At 45.3% G+C, this 25858-nt stretch overlaps 1 protein-coding gene across 13 annotated transcripts in view; it reads left to right on the top strand.

The window, feature by feature from the left end:
• The window catches only part of LOC127591168 (transcription factor 4-like), a 116904-nt gene extending 91583 nt beyond the window's left edge, over positions 1–25321 (top strand). For 5 of the 13 annotated variants that reach the window (XM_052051010.1, XM_052051013.1, XM_052051009.1 and 2 more), the window contains 12 exons: positions 6065–6170; positions 6292–6440; positions 6566–6716; positions 8350–8420; positions 8593–8671; positions 11696–11775; positions 12018–12227; positions 18700–18832; positions 20903–21068; positions 22327–22556; positions 23009–23150; positions 24924–25321. In XM_052051010.1, coding sequence (XP_051906970.1) covers positions 6065–6170; positions 6292–6440; positions 6566–6716; positions 8350–8420; positions 8593–8671; positions 11696–11775; positions 12018–12227; positions 18700–18832; positions 20903–21068; positions 22327–22556; positions 23009–23150; positions 24924–24972 — 1566 coding nt within the window. In that variant the 3' untranslated portion in view covers positions 24973–25321. Of the gene's footprint in view, positions 1–6064; positions 6171–6291; positions 6441–6565; positions 6717–8349; positions 8421–8592; positions 8672–11695; positions 11776–12017; positions 12228–18699; positions 18833–20902; positions 21069–22326; positions 22557–23008; positions 23191–24923 lie in introns of all 13 variants that reach the window. The other 8 variants (XM_052051014.1, XM_052051016.1, XM_052051020.1 and 5 more) reach the window with 3 other exon arrangements.
• Positions 25322–25858: the final 537 nt, after the last annotated feature.

The raw sequence follows: 25858 nt of genomic DNA on the forward strand, positions 1-25858 counted from the left end.
GTGTGTGTGTGTGTGTGTGTGCGTGCGTGTGCGTGTGTGTGTGTGTGTGTGTGTGTGTGTGTGTGTGTGTGTGTGTGTGTGTGTGCGTGCGTGTCAGTGAGCGAGGTGGTTACAAAGGAAAACGTGTCTAATTTACATGTAGTGTGTTTGCTGTGGAAAATGTATGTTTTTATTTTCATTTGTTTTATTTGCTCCCTTTATGACAATATAGTCGAGATCGAAAGAGGAGACGGCGATTGAATCCAAAAAGAGATGCGGCGTGCGTGAGTGAAGGGGCAAAACCACTGACGAGAACATCCAAGTCAGTCCAAATGTTCTCTTTTTGCGTTTCCGCAAGAATTGAGCAGAACTCAAAAGAGAAAAAAATGTGACTTGAAGACTTGCTAAGAGCGCCGCGTTCCAGAAAACACACGATGGCCATCAAACGAGTTGCATCGGAATGTTGAGCGGAAATGTTTCTGCCGGTTTTGTGTCAAGTGCTGCCCCGTCGCCGAGATGTGGCGGCGATTGCATTGTTCGTTGTGATTTGGAAACTATATTCATTCTAAAAAGTGACATCAACTCTCTTTATGGATCTGTTTTCAGACATGAGTATTTATGAGTTTGTAAGTACTTTTAAGTACTTTTAAGTACTTTGGCCAAATGTAGAGGAAGCTATAAAACGTCCGCGTTGTTTTTTGGGGTTTTTTTTTTCTTCTCAGCACAATCAAATATTTCAAATTCTCAAGATGTGCTCGTCGAGGTCAGGAGACGTGTTTCGTCTCTTCTTTCTGCCGGAATGCTAACCTTGAGCTGCTCCAAGTGAGAGATATGCCACTTCACAACACTCCGGAATGTAGCAATAGTCCAGTTTGAACGGAAAATGGCGATTTCCTCCGAAGTTCTTAACGTGCTCCACTCCTATGCGAGTACTCATCGATGCTCCTTTGCGTTTTTCCTTTTGCAATGGCCGCCACGGATGATGGAAGTTCATTTCGCACAGTGCTCGTTCTTCCGTCTCGTCGTTTTCAAAGGAATCATGGACAGTGCGTCTCCATCGATCGCTACATGACGGGGGGGTGGGGGGGGAGACATTTCACATCTATCCTCTCGTACCCATGATTTATTATTTCTGAAGACTGTATGCTAATTCCAAAGAACTTCAACAAAGCGTTTGGTTTTTACCTTTGATTCAGATTAGCCAGCACGCAGCTGCTGCTTGTGTGCGGGGGGATATATATGTGTGTGTGTGTGTGTGTGTGTGTGTGTGTGTCTGAGCCCCATGAGGAATCAGTTTTCACTGGAATGTGTCTTTATTTTCTGCCGCCGTTGCCGAGGGCGATGCGATGTTCTGCGAACGCAGGTTCCGCTGGGTTTTATTTGGCTCTGTATCGTCGGGCCGTCACGACAGGTTGAAACTGTCACGAGTCCGTTCAATGGCTCTTTGGCCTTTTTTTGTTGTTGTCATTTGGTGCAATACAGTAAGAATGTCAAAAAAGATCAATATGCGCTTCGATGTGTTCCAGTGGAGTCGTAATAGATGCGGCAGAGTAAAATATGATGAGTCACAAGTCCGAGTCAACGAAACAATCCCAACATGACATCTTTTATATGGCTAGGGACCAGTGGTGATTCCCACCCCCACCCCCCTAGCTCGCAAGTCACCATGAATCCCCCCCCCCCCCCCCCTAGCTCGCAAGTCGCCATGACACCATCTCCGCTTTCCACATTGGAATATTTCCATCGCGCCCACATTATTGTCGTTACTTGGCGCTAGCTTGACGTTAGCTTGACGGCTGTAAACGGTAAGCGGTCTGTTAAAATGCAGGGCACGCGTCTCGGGTTTTTGTGACATCACCGTCAAAACAAGAATGGCGGAACTCGGCGTGATTGTCGTGCGCTTGGAAGTTTTTTTTGGGATATTCAAATGAGCGTCTGCTGTTTTCATTTCACATTCTTCACTTTTCACGTTGCTTCTTGAAGGTGGGAATTTTCGGCCTCTTGCCAACTCGCTCTTCGGCGTGGACAGCGTCCACGTGGATCTCGCATCACAACCTGTGTAGATTCTCAAGTCAATTGAACTGAAGGCGATTGGGTTTTAGAAAATGAATCAACTCGTGGGATGGGTCTCAGCCGTTAGACATTTTAAATTGCAATTGGATTTTATTCATATGTAATTACAATTGATTGGACCCTAGCTGCGTTGTGCACTTGTCGCGTAGATCGGATAAGAACTCTTCAGATTTCCCTGCAAGAATCTGCGTCATCACTTCCTGCGCGTCTCATTTTGAAAACAACATCTTGAAAAATTCTGACGTCTCGAATTAGAATGGAAGAATTTGAAGAGTAATGTGGAGTGATAATTCTGTCTACATTTCTATTACTGTTGTTTTGACTGCTTTCCGTTGAGGTTTCTGATCCCACCCCCACCCCCCAACCCCTATCCCTACCTCCTCCTCTCCTCCCTGACATCTTAAGTTCAACAGTTGTGAAAGGAGTGACAACACTATTAAGAGCTTTCTGACTGGCTTCGGATCGGCTTACAATGGGAATACTGATACCAATGTGTGTGTGCGTGCATTTTTGTGTGTGTGTGTGTGTTTGCAAAGAGTTTGTTATTGGGGTCCCTTTGCATTCTTTATACTTGAACACTCTCTGCTGCACCTGTTTCTGTATGTCCAGCTCTCTCTCACACACACACACACACCACATCCTTTCGTCAGCAGTTGAAATAACATATTCAATGGGAAAAAAATGTCTCTGGGACGTAAATTCAAATTCTTTAAACGCCGGAAAAACATATCCCCGTGTGTGTGTGTGTGTGTGTGTGTTTTTTTTTTTTCCGATGGCGTTTGTGTCAATGAATGTGGTTTTATGATCAGAGAGTTCAGTTCTCACAGCAGAAAAGGAGGAAGGGGTTTTGAGGGGATTCGAGTTCAGCTCTAATCTCAACTACAGACTGCGTGCGCGTGCGTGCGTGCGCCGCGTGCATTTGTGTGCCCGATTGTTGGAAGCAACAACAGTTCAGCAGAAGCGCCTTCTTGCTCCATCCATTTTTTTTTAAATAGTTTTTTTTTTTTGCAGCGTGCTGTCTGTAAATGGGGCTTTTGCGCCATTTAGTTCAACTTTCTCAGGACCAAATCAGTTGTAACACCGTATCCGTCCGCTACGGGTTTGATACACAGTTAAAAAAATACAATAAAATAAAATAAAATTTGTAAAAAATTGTTAGAAGGCAGAAAACAAAGACATCAAATGAGTTTACATGCCTTTTGAAAAGGGGAGTGGGAGTATATTATGAATATGTGGGTGTCTCCTATTAGCTGAAAGTGCTGACAGCTGAACAGTTGTTGTTTGTTCCAGAAAACAAAAGAAGAGTTATTTAGCATTTAAAAATGAAAATAAAAAAATATATAAATCTCATAAATATAAAAATCAGGAATGCAGTTTGTATCATCACTGCAGCCTAGTTTACTTTAGTTTTAGTTTTTTTGTATTTTGCGGGGAAGTTTCACACAAGTCTATATATATACATATATGTATATATATGTATATCTATGGGCGGCCCGGTAGTCCAGTGGTTAGCACGTGGGCTTCACAGTGCGGAGGTACCGGGTTCGATTCCAGCTCCGGCCTCCCTGTGTGGAGTTTTCATGTTCTCCCCGGGCCTGCGTGGGTTTTCTCAGGGTGCTCCGGTTTCCTCCCACATTCCAAAAAACATGCGTGGCAGGCTGATTGAACACTCTAAATTGTCCCTAGGTGTGAGTGTGAGTGCGAATGGTTGTTCGTTTCTGTGTGCCCTGCGATTGGCTGGCAACCGATTCAGGGTGTCCCCCGCCTACTGCCCGAAGACAGCTGGGATAGGCTCCAGCAACCCCCGCGGCCCTAGTGAGGATCAAGCGGCTCGGAAGATGAATGAATGAATGAATGTATATCTATATATACCGTGCTTGACCCATGATTAAAGCGTGTTATATTGGGTGGCAGGCTCATGCTAATCCTCACTTTGTTCCTTTGCTTCCATCAGCGGGGCCGATGTTTCCGATTTCATCTCCGGAGTGTTCTGACGCAACACCGCGTCAGCAGATCCCATATTAATAACTCAATTGAGGCATTTCTTTCATTCATTCCCACACCTGCGCACGTCTGGCTGTTGCGGGGCCTCCGCCGCTTGAATCGCGTGAACAATAAAATCTGATTCCGAGCATGGAAAGAGTTTGTCAGATTTTCCGGACAATTTCTGTTTCTAATACTGATTCTGAGGAAGGCAATAGATTTTTTTTCGCACCCCAAGTGTTTATTTTTTCCTTTCATCTGCAGGTCATCTGTATTTCATCGATGCATCTGCAGCTCATTTATACGGCGCTCACGTGAAAACACTCCAAATTTGAAGCGCTCGCCGCCGCGTATTGATTTCATGGGGTAAAAATGTTCGGCGAGAGATGGCGGGGGAGGAGAGGAGAGCCTCTAACAGTTGTTCCGGGGCCTGCGTCATCCGGCGCGAGCTCGCTCGCGTCATGGCTGAGTGTTTGCACGCTATATGCGCGCACGCACTTCCTAACACGCACAAGCAGAGGAATGTAACGGCGAGCCCCCTTTGGTCTCCCCGTGTGGCCGCTGCAACGTCACCTGCTTTGAGTGATAACGGGCCTCCCCGCGTCTTGCAAGGCGTCTCACTTTTGCTCCCCCTCCGAGAAGAAAATCAACGCTTTGTTCCTCCTTTGCACATCAAACCGAGCCTGAGTAAAAGGAGGGCAGAAAACGTGTTGCGACTGCTTTGTCGAACACCGTTTGAGTCACAAGTAGTGGGCGGGTTGGCTCGGTCAAGAGAATGGTTATTCTCAAAAGAATTTTGAAGCAAGCTATCAGTGCATCACAATATTAGGTTGGGGCTTGTTTGCCATGGGTGTGTTTTTAGCCTTTTGTGAGGCAAGATTGTTCAGCCAGACAAACTCCAGGCACGGGGAAAAAAAAAATGGTGTGATGAATTGATTTTTTTTAACTAATGGTTGCCGGAATTTAAGTCATGTCATTTTTTTAAGTAGGCTAAACATCTACTTGATATTTTAAGTCAGGTCAAGTCAAGTCAACAGTATTTCTCGAGCACTTTAAAAACAGCCATCGCTGCATACAAAGTGCTGTACATGGAGCGATTTAACATGCACAATAAACAGTATGACAAATCGGTAATAAAGGCGGTAGAAAGCAGCAAACAGTAAAATCAAGAACAAATCTAAGTCATGCCGAGTCGAATGCCAAAGAATACAAGTGAAGTGAGTCTTGTATGTCTAGCTTTAACAAAATAGCAGCTATAATAGCAATAGCAGCTAATGCTAGCAATACTATGCTAGCATTAGCACTGAAAACGAGCCAACGATAGCCAAGCTACGGCAGCGGAGTTGGGCAATTTTTTTTTTTTCAATTTTAATTTCAATTTTAAAATGCTCCTAAAAAAAACGGATGATTCTACTGTGTGCAGCCTCTTGCCAAAATAAAATGAGTTCATCCAAGGCACCATTTTTTTTCCAGTGCAGATATAAACATCTCTTCCACTTACGCGTTTTTTTTAAAAAATGGGGCGCCACGGAATATTTACATTGCTTAGTGTTTATGTATAAAAAAAATATTAGTGTATGACTGAACCTTGTCATTATTAAAAACAACTGCTGCCCATGGAGCTTTTTATCACTTTGTCTCCGCAATTTGTGACGCTCAGCAAAAATTCTTTGGGAAATTGTGCAACTGTAGCGCTCACTCGACATCAACGGTGTGTGAGCCGCACGTTGAAATCCACCTCGCGCCCCAAAGTCACTCGGCATTCGGCTTCACCCTGTAACACTGAACAAGATAAGCGTTGTGGAAAACTGATGGACGGACGACTGGATTGATGGACTGCGGATAACGGCTTTGAGTGTATTTTCCGTACAACAGGCAGAGGCCCCGGGAAAATGCGTTAAGCCCCGCCTCCCCTTGAGGAACAAGTCGATTTAGAGATATGTCAATCAAGTCTCACTCCATCAGCCAATAGAGATGACAGACCGTTTGTGTGTGAGTCTTTCTGAGATGTGTGTGTTGTTTGTTGCAGGTTTACGCTCCATCTGCCAGCACAGCCGACTACAACAGGGATTCGCCGGGCTATCCCAACTCCAAACCGACGAGTTCTGGCTTCCCAAGTTCATTTTTTATGCCAGGTACACTCAATGTAGGAGAAAAAAAAAACATGTCGCATCATATTCTCTACACTTGAAACATTCTGTATACAGATGAATGTTTTGTATGTCACCTGCGCCATTTTATTGAACTCGTTTTAAGATGGTCACCACAGCGGCGAACCCTGGAGCAGCAGTAGCGGCAATCTCAGCCAACAGGGTTACCACGGCAGCATGTTAGGAGGCGGGAACGCCGCCCACGGCCCCTCCCAGAGCTCCTCCTACTGTGGCGTTCACCCTCACGACAGACTGGTGAGCCGCGATGCGATTGATTTCGCAACCGTTTTTCCAGATGTTGATCTCAACGTCATCTTTACATACCCGCTCGATGCACTTCTGTGACCGCTTCATTCTTTTATCGTTTCCGGGGCGGGCAGAGCTACCCAGCGCATTCATCAGCAGACATCAACTCCAGCCTTCCGCCCATGTCCAGCTTCCACCGAGGAGCAGGCGGCGGGGGCGGGGCTAATCACTACAGCACCGCCTCTTGCTCCACCGCTCCCACCAACGGCACAGACAGCATTATGGGTAAGACCCACCGATCGTATTGTACTAAAAAACAAACATACGACGAAAGCTATACTAAAACGCAACCTATGCACACGGATGGTTTTCATCATGACGTGGACACAAACGGACGGACTGAAATTTTCCGAAACCGTGTTAATTGCGACGGACAAGACGCTCGTGTTCCGTTTGATCTCCACCTTGACATCGACACGCACGCGCTAGCGCTCACGTGCGCAGCCTGCCAGATGGAGCCGTTGCTTTGAGTCCAACAGAACAAATAGGAAAGCAATAAGAAACAGATTGCAAGTTTGTTTTCATGGAAAGACATCTGCAGCATTCCAGAAAGTTATTGCGCCTGTGCACGCTCGTGCACACACACACACAGACACACACAGTTCAATGTGAGCGACTTGTAAGGAAACACGTCGGCGCACCAAGAGAAGGGCCGAGTATGGATACACACAAAAATCATACCGAATAAAATAGTTGTTGCGTACGACCAAGAAAGATGGCGAACAAGTCCACTAGTGTGTTATTTCGCTTATAATGTCGCCGTTATTTACGAGATAAGTCCATTCAAATTCTCGCTACTGATTTTAGCGACCATCATCAAAGTTGACAGGTTTCATTTGCTCTTGTGGGCCACATAAAAATGACGCAGCGGTCCAGATATGGCCCCCGTGCCTTGAGTTTGACACCCGGCGCTCGACACGGTGCGACAATTCCAGATTGGGAGTTTACGCGCGAGTTTCACGGTTGTAACCTCTCGGATGTGGTTTAGCGGGCCATTCGTGAGGCAGACTTTTACCCCCAAAACGTGCCGCTTTTCCTTTCCCTGTTCCCGTCCGTCTCCTTTTACGTCTTCTCCTCGAAAGAAATCCCGTTCTGCCAAACTGTTTAATGCGATCATTTGCCGTGAAATGTCCCCCCCCCCCCTACTTATACCGTATGTGTTCATGTGCGAGCCTATGTCTAACTTATGTGGATAAGTGTAAACTTTCCATCTGGGATCTGCCATCAGGAGTTGTGAGTTGCGAGCATGTCAGACTTCTGCCTGTGTGTGTGTGTCTGTGTGTGTGTGTGTGTGTGTGCATCTGGTACATTGAGGTCACATCCTTCCTCCTTTGGCATCGGCACACTGCAAGTGTGTGAAACAGATTTGGTTGCACAGTAAATCGTGTCTATTTGTGAAGGTTCGGGACCGAGACCCTCCACAAACGGCACAAAGTTTTGCCAAGAGTTAGATGCTCGTGTTGCGCGTCGCCGCTCTGCGGCCAATATAGCGTGCGTATTTCGAGACACGGCCAATGGTTTGGATGCATTCCAAATACTTTTGCAGCAACTCCGTACGATAACAATTCACCTTTTGAAAGTGAAATAGCTGAGCTATTGTGGGGGAAATTGAAAATGGAAAAAAGATCAAAAGACTGGAGAGATATTTGCTATTTTGTAGCTAAGCTTCAGGATATGGAGGAGGCATTTTCTGCGACACTGTATAGCGTATGGCTTTCAAAATAAAGAAAACCGAAGCATCGAGCGGAGCCGTGAAGCGATTGGGGGACAAAAAAAAATGTAGTCGCATCCTGATTTGCAACAAAACCTCCTTTTCCCTCCCCCTGTTCAAATGTGTTTGCATTTGAATGTGTCGCAGCTAACCGAGCACAGAGCGGCGCAGCCAGTAGCTCCCAGACAGGAGACGCCTTAGGGAAAGCGCTAGCCTCGGTAAGTACAGCACACCCCGGGCCTACTCATTAATATCCAAATATTATTCTCGACTGCGCTATCGCTTTTCTAATTGCGTCGGCTGTCGCAATGAATTATTCTTTACGGGTTCCACGAGCCCTTGAACTCATTTTGTGGTGTTTTGTTGTGGTGGTTGCTTTTGTTCCTTCAGATCTACTCCCCAGACCACACAAACAACAGCTATTCCTCCAATCCCTCAACTCCGGTGGGCTCCCCGCCCACCCTCACAGGTAGACACATGAAGTCCGACTTCCTTCCGACACATTTTTTTTCCAATATTTTTTTTTCCATATTGATCATCATCATCATCATCGGGAACTCGACTGTGATTTGAATGGAACTTGTTCAAAACCCGCCAAATTATGTTCCATCCGACACAAAAACGAGATCGGCATCAAATAAAACTATCACAATACAACGAGCTTACCTGTTTGTGGGTTTTTTTTCTTTCCCCCCCCTCCCCCACCACCCCCACACCCCTTTCCTCCTGTTCCTTAAAGTGAAAAATGACTCTGAATAATAGTTGGGTTGAATTTGTCTCTAATTGTCGCAGTGACACGTCGTTTTATATTCCTCCTCCGAGCCTTGTGACAGATAGCTTTAATTACGCGCACCACTTGGACAAATTGTTCACAAACCTACGGGCCTCACCCCCCCCCCCACCCCCCTCCCTAGCTACCCCATCGCCCTCCCCTCTCAGTCCCGCTCTGCGCTATTCTAGCCGGTTGGGTTCATGCTTGCATAACCATAATTGGTGTTTATGATTGTGTCAAAGTCACTCTACTTTTTACAAATGAGAATTGAAACCTATTAGCGCAAACTACATGCAAATTGATATCCGAGGCTAATAATGAATGCTGCGAGGGTTTTTTGACAGCGTTGGACTGAAAGCAATTTGCCCTGCCACGTAATAGCTAGATTTGTATTGTGATCGTATATTAATTAGCACGTGGAAATGAGCACGGATTGTAAATCGAGGCAATGGGACAACACACACACCGGAAGGCATACCTGGGCTAATGAGATCAATTCAGCGATATAAAGCCAAGCTCGGGGGGCAGTGAGCAAGCAAAGGAGAGATAAGACAGGAAGAGGAATGACGAGGCCATTCCGATGCCGTGCGAGAAACGAAGAAAGGGAAAACGGAGGAGATTGAATGTCGAGGGAAGTGACTTCCACTGAAGTCAACTTCAAAGCCGAGTATTCCTTCACCCCCCGTCAATTATTGATACGCTTTTTACACTGTCGTGCGGTGTTTTAACAGCAAACGTGTTTGGCTACCTCGGTGGTTGCGGAGCATCTCGTTCTTCGTGTGGCACCTACGCCGCATCCGCTTGTCCTTAATGCTGATTTATCGTGCGTCTGTAAGTTGGCGACACAAAACTCGAGTTCAATTTGCCCGGTGGTGGTCATTTTTATTTTCTTTTTTTGTCTGCAATACGACTGCAGTCCTTGCAGATGAGGAACTGAGACCACTTCTGAGTTTTATTTGGAAGAGCAAAATGTAAAAAAAAAAAAAGAATTGGCAGACTGTCTGGTACACTTACCCATTTATCCGTTTTCTGGAGCACTTGACCTCATTGATGATTAGATGATTATACAATATTGGTTTCAGCCACTTGATAAAATGGAGTAAATTAAAGGCAGGCGGCCCGGTAGTCCAGTGGTTAGCACGTGGGCTTCACAGTGCAGAGGTACCGGGTTCGATTCCAGCTCCGGCCTCCCTGTGTGGAGTTTGCATGTTCTCCCCGGGCCTGCGTGGGTTTTCTCCGGGTGCTCCGGTTTCCTCCCACATTCCAAAAACATGCATGGCAGGCTGATTGGACGCTTTAAAATTGTCCCTAGGTGTGAATGTGAGCGTGGATGGTTGTTCGTTTCTGTGTGCCCTGCGATTGGCTGGCAACCGATTCAGGGTGTCCCCCGCCTACTGCCCGAAGACAGCTGGGATAGGCTCCAGCACCCGCCGCAACCCTAGTGAGGATCAAGCGGCTCGGAAGATGAATGAATGAATGAATAAATTAAAGGCAGCAATTTTTTTTTATCAGTGTAGCCAAGGTGGAGCACACGCCGACCAATTGCAGGGCACATACATGCAGTGGTTGCGGGTTCCAATCCGGGGCTCCATCTTTTGTGTTTGCGTGTGCTCTCCCGTGTTTGTGTGGCTTTTCTCCAGGTACTGCAATGTCCTCCCACGTTTGCAAAAGCTGAAGACTTCCAATTGTCCTTATCAATTCAAATATTCTTCAGAGAATTTAATTGGATTCCCCCCCTTTGAATTAATTTGCAAGCTACTTGAACCAAAGAATAATACTCTCACGCCCGATTGCGGTTGAAGGCGGCCAACTCTCAAAAGTCTTATCGTAATGGAAATTCAACAAGTGTCTCTCATCTCTCTCTACCAGCTAATGAGACCCGTCGATTTGGATAGCACCTTTTCAAAGTGAAAAACAAACAATCCACAAAGCACGTTTGTCTCGCTCAGGACGTACGCTCATCAGACCGACACTTTGATTCTTTTCAAAGACGCACAGCTGATATTTGTACGTCTCCTAGGCAATATGATGACTTGGTTTGTTTTTGTCTTCACATCACAAGTGGACATGATTAGATCTTTTGTCTAACACCAAACCTTTCTTCTTTTGCACGCCATCCATCATCGATAATTGGGGATGGGCATTTGAAGAAACGCCAATTTGTGATCTTATTATAACAAAATGAATCATCGGCCGTCAACGATACATAATACATAACGGTACAAAATGGCGTCTCGCTCAAATGTGTCCAAATAATGGCCCAAAACACGAGAGCAGGAAAACTGTTTGTTTGCTAGCGATGAGCCGATTGCCCAAAACGTTCCAAACTGAAATCTTGATTCGGAACGCTACGCTACGCTGTCAGCAACCGCAGTAAAAACAAAAAAGGACCCCCCCCCCCCCCCCCCCCCCGTGTCAAGACAACACCGTAATCAAATCGCTGCCTCTGATTCTCATTGGGGAAACACGAATGTGTCAACAGTCACGTGCGGAAGACGCGCTAGCCTTGCTAGCTTGGGGAATTTCACGCTATTCCGCTGCCTGCTTTAAAAGTAAATAACTAAACAAATATTTTCCTTTGGGTTGCATTTGCGTTGACATTTAGGCAACACATGAAATTGATTTGAATCCCCACCATCCTTACATTTGATGATGTAATGGCCTCCTCTTCTGATCAATCCTGGTTCTCTCTCTCTCTTTCTCGCTCTTTCTCTCCGCCAGCCGCCAGTTCAGCTGTCTGGTCCAGGAACGGCGGGCAGGGAGCATCGTCGCCAAACTATGAGGCTCCACTGCACTCGCTGGTAGGCGGATCCACACCCCCACAGTGTGTCGAAAAAAGATATCAGGTGTTTCTGAAGAGTTTGACTTCGCACTCCATAGTATTGTCGCAATTTGGCCTTCTTACAAGTCGAACGCGCTTCAAAAGCCAACACGAGCCTTGTTCCACTTGGAATTTGTTGAGAAAGTGGCACACGGTGAACAGAATTTAGTTGGGTAAGCTCGGGGAGGTGTCTCAGCCCTTCTTTTGTTTTCTACCTAGCAGCAAAGTCGCATCGAGGACCGTTTGGAGCGCCTGGACGACGCCATTCACGTACTGCGAAGCCACGCTGTCGGCCCATCAACGGCCATGAGCGGCGGGCACGGCGACATGCACGGCCTGATCGGGGCCGCGCACACCCACAACGGCGCCATGGGCTCCCTGGGAAGCGGCTACGGGACGGGACTGCTGTCGGGCAACAGACACTCGCTCATGGTAGGGACCCCGTTGCTCATGTGCAAAGATGGCTAGCGGTGCACTCTTTGAGTACGAACCCGCGGGGTGAGTTTTGTCTTCTTGGAACAGCAAACAGCTGCGTGACATGAGACGTGGGCGTGTTTGTGTGAGAGAGGAACATTTCGAAAGGCATTCACACTTTCCGATGCCTGAACACGTTCATTCAGGCCCGGGTTGTTTGTTTTTGTCTCTGCACATTAGCGTACACACACACGTTGCGAGCACACATGACATGTTTTCTCCTTAAAATGTCTCTTCATAGGATGTGGCGTCATCCGGCGGGTTTCCAAAGAGCAACTTTCAGGGCTGCAATGGGCCCGTTACGCATTAGGATTGTCCGGTTCTCTCTTTTTTTAGTTTGTAGTTGTACTATTGTAGCCAGAATTGAGACAAAATGTCCCAGTCGACGTCACTGTGATGAAATAAAATGTCAAAGTCCATCATCTACCGCTTATCCGGGTCCGGGTCGCGGGGGCAACAGCTTTAGCAGGGAAGCCCAGACTTCCCTCTCCCTAGCTACTTCTTCCAGCTCTCCCCGGGGGATCCCGAGACGTTCCCAGGCCAGCTGGGTGACATAGTCTCTCCAGCGTGTCCTGGGTCTTCCTCTGGGTCTCCTCCCGGTGGGACATGCCCGGAACACCTCACCGGGGAGGCGCTCAGGATGCCCAAGCCACCTCATCTGGCTCCTCTCGATGTGGAGGAGAAGCGGCTCGACTCTGAGCCCCTCCCGGATGACCGAGCTTCTCACCTTAAAGTCTCAAAAGATAAAACAAATTCTAAATATTACGGTGATCCTCCAATAGCCCCCCCCCTCGATATAGCCGAATTTGTTTCGGCTTTGGGCCGAGCTACGGACGCTATATCGCGATCCGTTGAACTTTGCGCCGTCCTCACCGGAACAGTGTCACTGTGTCACACTCCCACCGGTCGAGCTGGTAGCATTTACTTGCAAGTGTTTTCTCTGAATGGAGAACACCTGCTATAGAGGCGTGTGCCTGTGCGCCTCTGCGCGGGTCCCAGTACCTGCGTCTTTGTCTCAGACAAAACACATTTTCTTGTCACCTCAGTCTTTATTCCAACGAGTAAGCATATCGCTTCTGTTGTACACGTAATGTTAAAGAGACGCGTTCAGGTTGAAAATGATGAGGAAGCACAGAGCTGCGGCTGGAGACTCAACCCAAACACCTGCTATCCTCATCACAGATGTCTGCGTGTGATAATCTACCGACAGCGGGCGTGGTTTCGCACAAGGCGTCATTGCACGTTATGTCAGTGCTCGGTGAGTTGCATTGTTGAAGTCGGGGCAGGATGTGGCCCGTGATTGCCTTGACTGCTTTTTGCCTGCTTCATTAAAAACATAATCGCAGGAAGTGAGTCACATTAAGCGGTGCTCCAATGGAAAGAAAAACAAGCAGAGCTAACTGGCAATCGCACACACCTCGGGACAATTTCGAGTGCTCCGTTAACCTGCCGCGCATGTTTTTGGAATGTGGAAGAAAACTGGAGTACCCGGAGAAAACCCACATAGGCACATGCAAAACGCCAGACAGGAAGGCCGGAGCCAGAATCGAACCCTGCACCTCTACTGCACTGTTCATCGATCATTGAAATGAAAGCAATAGCTCAGCCCAATAAATATGGCCGAAGTAAGCCGTACTCTTTAAGCAGTTGATTCAACATAAACGGTGCAGCAGCACATCGAGATAGACAATATGTACTAATGGTCATATATTCTTAATCCTCTGTCAAGAAAAACCCATAGTAGTGCTGAACTGCCGAGTTGAGGGGTTGAGATGCATCGATGAACAATATATCCATTTGTTTTATACTGCCCCCAGTTGGCCAATGCGGTCACAACAGCATGAATCAATTGATGCAGTGTGAAAACAACTATAAAATGTTATGTTATTATGTAAGTACGCTATAGTTTTATACCATGATATAGAGAATCCTATAACCGAGTGCTATTTTTGACAACATTTGTTGTCATCATTTTGCACATCCGCTCATTTCCTTGGGGGACAGATGAGATGAGATATGGGAGGTTTGCATTCCGAGCATTGTCACGGAATGCATTAAACTCATATCTCAAGGCACCGCTTGATTTAATTCTCTCTCTGTCTCATTCACATGCACCCATGTGTACACTCATGCACGCATACTCATGCACATGCACGATCGTGAGCGCGCACACACACACACACACACACACACACACACACACACACACACACACACACAGCTGTATGTAGTTTGGCTTTGTTTGGGAGAGACGCCTGCAGACTGAGGTCATAACTCTGGGAAAACAGGTGGCAGACGGATGTGGGTGAGAAAGGAGGAGAGAGAGAGAGAGAGAGAGACTAATACTTTGCCATTTACTCAACTTACTTACATACATACACACAATACTGCATTTGACATGTCCAGTAGAATGCACAACTACTGTGTACCCCGTTTCTTATCGCTTCTGCATACCGTTATCCATTTAAAAATACTGTAAAGGACTCGAACAATTTTTACCCAGTATAAAGTATTGAATGCAAAATGCAATGTTAATAAATACAGTAAAAAAAAATTCCGCCCCGTGTGCAAATGACACCGAATCACCGGTGTTTTTCCTTCATTGCTTTAAATGCGGCAGCCTTCGGGGTCCTTAAGAATGCGTTGGACTCTTGACACGTTGTAAAACTGCGCGATTGCTTCCACATGTGCTCTTATCTCATTGCCCTCCTGAATGAAAGCATGTGTGAGATGATCATAATGAACCGAGCTGCCGAAGTGTGAGGCGATATCCATAAATGGGCACGATGTGTACAGGTTGTCAGGTCTTGTAGGACCGCGTGCTCAAACACATCCGTTCAAGTATAGCCGTGATAGTCGCTCGCCATTTCAACTGACATTCATTCTGACAAAAATGAACAGTCTGAACAACAACAACAAAAAACATGGGAGGATCTTTTTTTTTTTTAATTATTATTCATAATTTGCTTTTATTTCCTTTGGAATATTCATTCATTCATTCATCTTCCGAGCCGCTTGATCCTCACTAGGGTCGCGGGGGGTGCTGGAGCCTATCCCAGCTGTCTCCGGGCAGTAGGCGGGGGACACCCTGAATCGGTTGCCAGCCAATCGCAGGGCACACAGAAACGAACAACCACTCACACTCACACCTAGGGACAATTTGGAGTGTTCAATCAGCCTGCCACGCATGTTATTCGGAATGTGGGAGGAAACCGGAGCACCCGGAGAAAACCCACGCAGGCCCGGGGAGAACATGCAAACTCCACACAGGGAGGCCGGTGCTGGAATCGAACCCGGTACCTCTGTACTGTGAAGCCGACGTGCTAACCACTGGACTAACGGGCTGCCTCCTTTGGAATATATTTTTGTTGAAAAAAAACAAAGGCTTCGACCTGAACTACAGTAAATGCAGGACAGACATCCGCGGTCTTTGTTATGTTTGAAGCTTTTTGATCTTCTAACATTCGAATTATCGTACTGAGCTTCTCAAAGCTGCAGAAAAATGGAAAAATACGCTTCGTTGTGTGCATGCCATAACCCAGGAAAATGTCCTTGCTCATTTTTTCCTGATTGTGTGTCTGTATGTATGTGTGCGGGCGCGCATTCGTGCACATGTAGCAATAGCAGGTGCTTTCCTTCACTTTGCAGTGTTGCACAGTGTTCTCAAGTACTTATGGCTATAGGTCGAAAAATATGTAAGTAGATCTATGTATCCAATTAGCAATGTGGCATTTATCATAGCCGCTACCGCTTAGCCTCTCCCATGTGTGCGTTTTGGAAGTTCACTCTCTTGGTTTTTCTAATCGTGGCAATTACATGTTTTTTTTTTAAAAATCGTGCTTGACTTACTTGACATCAAGGTTTTCCTGTATAACTAAAATGTGACTTCAATTCAGAAAAAAAAGTGATGTGCATTGGACTCAATTTCTTTGATGGATGAAAGGAAATCTTGGAGTTGTGTTAAAAAATATGAATCAAGAAAAAGAATGACCTTACTGACCTTGTTAGCCCGCAAACGGGTGAAGCCTGAATCAATGAACGGCCCCCTCAGCTGTTTCCAGCACTTCATTTGGCCTCGGTCACGGTGTCGAGATGTGATGAATCAGCAAGCAGTTCCACGCAGTCCACCAAATTCTTAGTGACTAATTGATTACTTTTTCTATGCTTCATAAACATAAAAGTTCAAAGCGGGGAGTGACTGTTTGAGTCTTAATACATGAACTCATCAGACTTGAGAAGGTTCCTTCTTGGTTCGGATTTAACGGACATTTGCGAAAAGATAATAAAAGCTGACAAACTGACCTACTATTGGTTGCCAACAGTGTGACAAAAAAAAGTCCGAATGATACCTCTGGTCTAACCTGATGAATGATGGGGTGTGAGGGCGTGGCTCCAATTCATGGCAACGGCATTTGTCTTATTTATTTATCATTCTCGCTGCCGTCTGTCTCATCGTCTTGCCGTCCCCGTTGAACCAAATTAAGGAAGAGAGAAGGAAGGCTCGTTAAAATATAAAAGCCCTTCCATTAAAAATGTACGCCGGCCTCTCTTTCTCCTCACCGCTGCCATTGAGCATTTGAGAATCCAGGCGATGATGAAAGACGGAGAATGGGGGGAAGAAGGATGAGTGGCAAAAATCAGATGTAAGGCAACGTACAGATGTTTTGGACGGACAGATGGGAGACACCGAATGACACTGCGACGCGTGGCCGACATTTTGTGTGACGAAAAAAATGTTGTTGCCCTATTTGTGCAATTCAATCTGATTGGCAGATTGTCTTCTAAATTCTCCACATTTGCAAAGCTTCTGTTTGTAGCCTCAGTGGTGAAAATAGCAAGAATATTTTTGTTTGAATTATTCTAAAATGTCCCCCTATATGGTCTGACTTTCTCCTTCACCACTTCATTCTTTACGCTCGGTGGCCGGTTTGCCCGATGAGCCGACTGCGTCCTTGGGATAACATCTGCAACAATCCCTTCGGCTTCAACTGCTGGCCACTGAATTAGTTACGGCAAATGGATATGTTTGGGAGAATTTTAGCAAGTCAGCCAAGCAGTGTTAGCGTAAGCTAGCAACCAACGCGAGCAAACCCGCAGAGGAACGATGATGTAAAACACGAAACCCTACTCTGAGGATTTGCGCCGCAGATCCATTTCTTCGGGCGTCATTGTCAGTCATCGCAGCAAACAGCAAGTGAACTTTGACGAGCTCGACCCTGCCATTGTTGTCACGATGCATTTATCTCCCGACTGGAAATGTACATGCCATTGACCCACTGACTTGTATTGGACTAAAAATGCCGCCTACATGCCATAAAGTGAAGTGAAGCCATCGGTGGCCATCTTGCGTTGCCACTGGCTGAGCGTGCCTTACTAAACATTTTTGCCTCCCCAGAGTGGAAACAAATTACAAATCAGAGACATCACATCTGAATAAAAACTACGCATCATCATCTGTACAATAGTAAGCTGCTCGTCCAAAAAAAAATAAAATAAAAAAGCTATCCATATATTTTCGAATACTTTTATTCATATTATTTTCATTTTCATGGCCTGCTCAAAGTACAAAAACGATTTTTAACCGTATCGGGTGTTAGACCATTTTTAAGGATGCCCACAAGGAAGCTGGCATCGTTAGACAAACGTGCACACACACCGGCGAGCACACACACACACCCACACACACATACACACACACACACACACTTAAAGAGATCATCCCATCTCGTGCCAAAACAGTGAGTCCCCGCTGGAAGCTGCTTGGTGCCCTGGGAATTAGAAATCCCACAATCAAACATATGGGCATTGAGATAATTGTCAGTTGTTGTGTTGTCGTGTGCGTGCGTGTCCGACAGATGGATGGGATGCAGCCAAGCTCACACACACACACACACAAATGCACCCCACTCACTGTATGGCCCGGCAAACAGCAATGAACAAAAAGAGCCCACATACAAGTTGAAAACATACATGTTCTAACAGGCAGATTCAATGGGACAGTCACACCACAGGATGCCTTCGAAGTTTGGCCTCTTAGAAAGGTAAATAATGCCTCCAACAGGCCAAAGGCAGAACTACAACAATTGGGAAGTAAAAGACCGGAAGCAGTTTTTTTAACACTCACGAGCATGAACGAAGTATTATATATATATTCTAAGAAAAAAAAATATACATGGGGCTGGGGGGAATTTTACACCTCAATTTATGTGAGGAAACAAAACCAGAAACAGATTTTAATTTACAGTATTATTGGGGTTTTTCTTTCATTTTTTACTTGACATTACATTTTTAAGACCCAATTCCCAAACGCACAGCGATATCTCCTGCTTGTAACTTTTAAGTGTTGATTAATATATTAATATTTACCAATTAGTTCAAATTTACAGATCCCTGGTTAAGTCATTGTATTCCTTTTGTCTGTCCCCCCAAGGTGAGCTCTCACAGAGAAGACGGCAGTATGGGTCCTTTACGTGGTGGTCACTCGATGGCGGCAAGTCAGGTGCCTCAGCTGCCGGCTCAGTCGGCCACTTCGCCAGACCTCAGCCAACCTGATCCTTACCGCGGTAAGTCCCTTCATAAAGAAGGGAAGACTCATTCATCCACATCATCATCCAAATTTTGTGTTGCTGTACCTAAAGGGTGACATTTTTTGTGTGTGTTTTGCCTTTTAATAATGAAAACACCCCGCGACCCTTGGTGGATTGGAAAATGAATGGATGAATGAATAATGAAAACAATGGGCCGTAAATAATTGGTAAAATTTTTTAAAAGGCTCACTGACATACAACGGAAAACAAAATAGGAAAAGTATATTTTCACTTTCACTTTCAACTTCAAATTACAAAAAAAAAATACTGTATTCATATTACATATTTGTCGAGGAGGTGAGTAATGTGTCTATAATTCACGAGGAAACATCAAAACTGACTTTTTTTAAGAGGAGGTCGTTTCAGGCAGTAGACACACGCGCTAAAGTCAAGGCTCAGCTGGCGAACCCCACATTTACTGAGCACTAAAACACTAAATAAATATACGCTATGAATATGGAGGAGGGAAGTGTATATGAGCGCAATGTGAAACAAATTAGCCCTGAGCTCTTTTTAAAGGCTGCAAATGAGTTTGCTGGCAGCAAAGTTCAGCAAGCAGAAACTACAGCCAAGTGTGTAATGAGGTGAGAGAGAGGGAAACATACACTCAAGCAGAAAAAAAAGAGACATTGCTCCTCATTCTAACACACACACACACACAGAGTGTAATGGAAGTGTTCAAGGCTGTGGGGAAAAAAGGAATGGTGATTAACCGCAAGTATTTCTATTATATTTTGTTTATTTTACAAAATCTAATCAACTTTGATTGGCTGGTGACCAGTCCAGGGTGCACGCTTCTTGCCCAAAGTCAGCTGGGATAGCCTCCAGTTTACCTGTCAACCTAAAGAGGGACAATAGATAAAGAGTATAGAGTATATATATACTAAAATGCCATATATAATGCAAAGTATGATAAAAGGGACAGAGATTCTTTTATCGATTGAGACAACAACTCTAAGATATTTTCCTATTCAAAGATCGAAGAAAAGAAATTCATTGAATTGAACACGTATGCCGATTATTCACAAATGTGTCCAGTCTCCCTCAATGTGTGTGTTCATTCAGACCTTCAGATGGACAAAAGTCACTTTCACATTCAACTCATTGAAATGCAACTGTTTGTCCGCAAAGTAACAGTAATTGTACTGACGGGGACACCATGAAGCCAAACACAGACTGTCACTCAAAAGTGAACACAAAATGCCTCCAGTCAGGCAGACGGAGATTCAAAATGGCCGACAGTTGGTGGTGTCTGTGTGGGAACAGAGGCGAGTGTTCTGTTGACAGAGAATTTGGCAGCCTCCCAGTTACCGATCCATACAGACGTCAAATAAAGACTTAACTGTTCTACCGAGGAGAGAGACGGACAGGAGGCGAGAGCGGTAATTTGCATTTGCGCACGGTCCACTTGCTGTCAGATCTTTGGCTGTTTCGTCAGCCCGTCCTTTTATTTTGTTGATCCTGACATAGAATTCGAGATGAATGTCATAATAGTCATTTTAATTTGAATTCTTCTCTGTCTGTTTGTCTTTAAAATCCCAAATTTGTTTGGATCGTACAAAACTGTCACGGGCATTGTGTGAAAACATCCGGGAAAATCAATTATAATATATGCTCAGTGCGATTACCATTCGATTCGATATGGTAAGGCTCAATTAGAGAGGGGATGATTTCATTCCGAGATAGCTCTGCAAAGAAAAGACGATTTGATTCATGTTTGAAATGATTCAATTCGAGGCCTTTCCTTCTTAAATAATAAAATGCGGGTTGGTGGCGGGCATTGGCTACTGTGCATCAACCGGTGAGGGGCCTGGTGTGGAGCACTTACCACTCTACAAATCCCCCCCCCCCCCGCCCCAAACAGCAAACAGTTTTTAAAAAAAAAAAATATGAAGCTCTCAAATATTTTGGGTGTGCTATCATGTAAATTTCCCCATTTTGGGACAAATAAAGGATATCTTATCTTATTGTCTTTATGCTAGCCAGACAGCTAGCTAGCTAGCTAGCTCGTTCATTCAAGCACCTCTTTGTTTTTGCTCTTTGCAGCTCTATCTGGAGGCCTTCAGGGCCAGAGCACCTCTTCCATCAGCTCAGAGATCAAGTCCGAGGATGAGGGCGATGAGAACCTCCTGCAAGACTCCAAGCCTTTGGACCCCAAGAAGGAAGACATTGACAGCAAGGATCTCAAAGGAATTGATAGGTCAAGATCTAGGTAACCCGCCAACCTCTTAGATGTTCGCTTCTATCAAAACTCTCATGAGGCTGGTTCCCCAAAGCATCTCCGGTTCTGAGAGACCCCGCCGAGTTGACGGTCGCCATTGTAAGTGAAACTCTTGTAGCAAGAGTGGATCGGAAAATGTTCTCTGGTTTTCAGAGAGCACTTGAATAAGGGAGGGCTTGAAGTGGTGAGTGCTTTTGGGTCCCAGCCTTTAGACTTTGATGAAGTGACCAAGTGTGACGAGAAGCAGCTAAATACAGCCGCTAATGCGGAGGCATTTTTTGCTCGAAAATCACCAGGCAGCTCTGTTTTGGGAGGCGCGGCCGCTGCTAATGGATTTGCGTTCAGCCAGTGCTTTTTGGCCGAGAACCGCAGTAGCGCTCTTGAGTCAAAACAGAGGTTTCTGGTGGACAAGAAGCTCCCTTTTGATCCTCTTTGTCTCTCCACGGTCTTGAGCCTGGTTTTAACTGTTTCTCACACAGCAGAGTAGAACCCACCATCAATTTTCCCCAAAAGAAGTGCTACGTTGCATTCAGGGGACTGGAAACCAGCACCAAAAGATTGTTTGATCACGAGCTGACATGCGCCGGTGACTCCACTCTCGAGAATTACAGTGCAATGAATGGATCATTTTATTCGGCCGTACCGTAAATAATAATAATTAATTATTATTTAATATTTTAAATAATAGTTATTTAAAATATTACAATAAAATATTAAAATATTAATATTATTTAATATTTTAAATAATTATTTAGAATAATTTTAAATAATGTAAATAATATTTTAAAAACAGGGATTAATTATTAGTAATTGTAATTACATTACAAAAGACAAGAAACGTCAATTTAGCACATATAACAAGTTTCAGTTTCTATGAACACTATGTTTAAACAAATCACAATCAAAATCACCCGATTCGTTTCCCCTCCCTGGATGCAGCTCAGTAGCCTTCACTCCTCCAGTGATTTAAAAAAACCCAAAAAAAAACAGTTGAACGTGTTTTTGTTCTTGGGGGTTTTTTTTCCCACCTGGAGTTGAAACAAATTCAAAACCATTTGGATCCCAAACCCAGAAACTGAGACATGATGATGGCGGTCATGATATTAATGATGTGAATCCATTTTTCGGTGCTAAGAAAAGACCTTGAAACTGAACTTCCATCCTCAAATCTTTCTCCCATACCGCCACCCGTAACGTCCCCCGCCGCCACCCGCCTTCTCCTTTTCGTCCACATCATTGGCCACCATAGCAACAACGACGATGAGGACCTGTCTCCGGAGCAGAAGATGGAGCGGGAGCGGGAAAGGAGAATGGCCAACAATGCTCGCGAGCGCTTGCGAGTACGCGACATCAACGAGGCGTTCAAGGAACTCGGCCGGATGGTGCAGTTGCACTTAAAGAGCGATAAGCCGCAGACCAAGTTACTAATCCTTCACCAGGCCGTGGCGGTCATCCTCAGTCTGGAGCAACAAGTCAGAGGTCAGTGTACTATCCATAAAGGATGTACAAAATTGAACCACTCTACGTACAGTAATTTGCATAAACGTATTTTACTTGACGACTATTTTCTATAATAACCTTTTTTGTATCGCTCATTTATCAACACATTTACAAAATCACAGACAGGATACTTTTCCTACCTAAAAAAAAATTTATGTCGAACATATGTCGAAAATTTGTTAGGGAAAAATTAAATTTTCAGGGATGGAAAAAAAAAAATAAAAGTACTGTCAGTAAACGATCAATAGTATCTGTTGAAGGCTGTTAATACGCACTCTGCCAGCAGAGGGCAGCAATGCCTTCTTCAGCCCAGGTTTCTTTCGACCCGTTTTTTCAAGGTCAGCATTGACTTGGTCATTGTTGGCGCAGGTAATTGTTTTCGCATGCTGACAGTCATCTAACAGTTTCTGTCTCCTCTTCCGATTTTCCAGAGAGAAACTTGAACCCGAAGGCGGCCTGCCTGAAACGCCGCGAGGAGGAGAAAGTCACCGTGGCATCGGACGGGACTCCCCTGTCGCTCGCCGCCGCGCACCACGCCGCCATGGGCGATGGCGCGAACCCATTGGGACAAATGTAAAACGCAGCAACATCTTCTCCCCCCCCCCCATTGATGGTCAGAAGATTTCACTTATTCACTAATCTGCTGTTGTACCTTCAACTCAAAGCCAAATTTGCGACTTGTTTAAAATTGTCCAGAATGATTTCGGCGTGCAACTTGCTTGCAATCTGACAAAAAATCATATGGAATTTATCTTTGGGCTTTGGATCAGCTTATTGTGACGAAGAAAAAAAAAATGTCAGGAAAATGAATGAAGCTGTTATTCAACAAGATGTTATTTCGATTGGATGCTGAAATGATGATGCAATCCCATGAATCCAAGCAGTCCAGAAAATGGGCTGAAATTCAAACAGTCAGTTCCTGACAAGTAAAATGTGTACAGAGCTGATGATACAACAGCTGGACAAAAGAAACGGACGCGATTTAGTCTCCCGTCTGCTCTTGGGTACATTGTAACAACAGATTGGCAGTAAGTGTGATTTTGATGTTCTGTCGTCATCGTTTTGTGTCTTTTTATTATTATTGAGAAATGTATTTGCGGTTCTGTTCTTGGCTGTGCAACACACAAAAGAAGAGTGAGTCCAACACTCAGGTCAATTTGGTGGTCAGCTTAGCTTTCAGGAATCAAGTCATTTTTATTTTTGCCAATGACAGGACGGCCGCAGAGGCGGAAGAAACCAACAAAAATGAATCACAATATCGACTCAATCTAACATCAAATCAGGGCAGGGACTCCGTTGTCAACCAAGGACCCCCCGTGCACGCTATGTACTGTCCGTTCGTCTTTCTGTCTGTCTCCTTGCCTGCGTATGTGTGTGTAGATGGTATATGCGTGTGGTGTGCACATGTATGTTCGTATTGTATGTGTAGTGCCGTGTAACAGTATCTCATCAAATTATTATTTTTTTGCGCATTGCTTTCTCACTTTGATATCGAAAATCAGCAAACAAATGGAAATATCAGACCGAGATACAGCAAGCACCACAGTGTCGCATATATATGCTAAGTGTGTGTGTGTGTGTGTGTGCGTGTGTGTGTATAATATAATATGCGACACGGTGGTCAACTAGTGAGCTGGTTAGCACGTAGCATGTTCTTCCCGTGCCTGGGTGGGTTTTCTCCGGGTACTCCGGTTTCCTCCCTCATTCCAAAAAACGGCTTGACAGGTTCATGCAACACTCGGAATTGGACCTTGCGGAACCGTTCCGCTCGAAAATGTGCTGTTCTTGAATCGTGGCGCACCCACATGCATCAAGATGCACATAGCGAACCGTCTTTTATTTATTGAGACATATAAATATAAGGCCCGGTAGTCCAGTGGTTAGCACGTCGGCTTCGCAGTGCAGAGGTACCGGGTTCGATTCCAGCTCCGGCCTCCCCGTGTGGAGTTTGCATGTTCTCCCCGGGCCTGCGTGGGTTTTCTCCGGGTGCTCCGGTTTCCTCCCACATTCCAAAAATATGCATGTCAGGCTGATTGAACACTCTAAATTGTCTAAATTGTCTAAATTGAATGGTTGTTCGTCTCTGTGTGCCCTGCGATTGGCTGGCAACCGATTCAGGGTGTCGCCCGCCTACTGCCCGAAGACAGCTGGGATAGGCTCCAGCACCCCCCGCGACCCTAGTGAGGATCAAGCGGCTCGGAAGATGAATGAATGAATGAATGAATATAAATATAAACAAAAATTTGGCATTTTTGTTCTGATCGATAATTCGGCTATTCACGAAACAAATGGCTATAGCGCCATCTGCGTTGTTGATGATGTCTGCACGTGTCTTTCTCCCTCCAGGTCCAAGGTGCCCGAGTTCATCAAAATGATGAGTGACCACTTCCTCTGACAGTGTTTCCACGACACCCCCAGTAATCAATCAAACCCACCGTCGCTTGGCCAAACCAATCAAGATTCTCCGGACCAATCGGATGAGCCTTAGGGGCTTTCCTCCGTGTTCTAATCTTCCTCTTCGACTTTGCCTCCCTTTTCTTTCAAGAAAACAAACCCCGCGCCGTCACGAACTCCTGCTTTTGTGGAGACGCCCGCGGATGTTGTCATGAAGTTACTGCAAGGGGAAAGAAAACCTACGACCAATCATTTATGAAATTCTACTTTTACAGAAAGCACCATTCCCGGTTTTAAGAACATTGGGCTCTATCAAATCTGTGTAGTGCAGTATATGTACAAATATAGAGGGGGGGAAAAAACACACATAAAAAATGGACTCATGCAGTGGGGAGCATCGGGGAGGCAAACAAAACATATCAAGTATTTGAAGAGTTTTTTTTGGGGGGGGGTGGCGGTTGTTTCGAGCAACAATGTGCAGCCTCACCATGTCTCTGACTGAACGGCAAACTAATGCCGCACTGTGGATGAAGCTGTGCCTGACGTCCTCTTGGATGCAAAACGGTGAAACGGTCAGATGGTCAGAAAAAAAATTTTATCATCGAGATGTTGACTCATGTTTCATGCAAAATATTTTTTTTTTAACCATCCATCCTTTTTTTTCTGCATCTTTATTCGTACTTGTGTGGGTGAGCTGGAGCTCAGATCGTAACCAGACTGCAAAATTGGAAACGCCTGATTCTTTTGGGGAGCTGATGCAAAACTTTACTTACTATTCCGAGGACAAAAGTGCAGCACATGCGAGTGAACAAATCTACCGAGGGGCTGTGGAGGGGGGGGGGGGGGGGGGTACTGCGATCACTCCGAGTTGGGAAATTGCACCAAGA

This window comes from Hippocampus zosterae, chromosome 18 (genome assembly GCF_025434085.1).
Source record: "Hippocampus zosterae strain Florida chromosome 18, ASM2543408v3, whole genome shotgun sequence".
In the NCBI taxonomy this organism is placed as follows: Eukaryota; Metazoa; Chordata; class Actinopteri; order Syngnathiformes; family Syngnathidae; genus Hippocampus; species Hippocampus zosterae.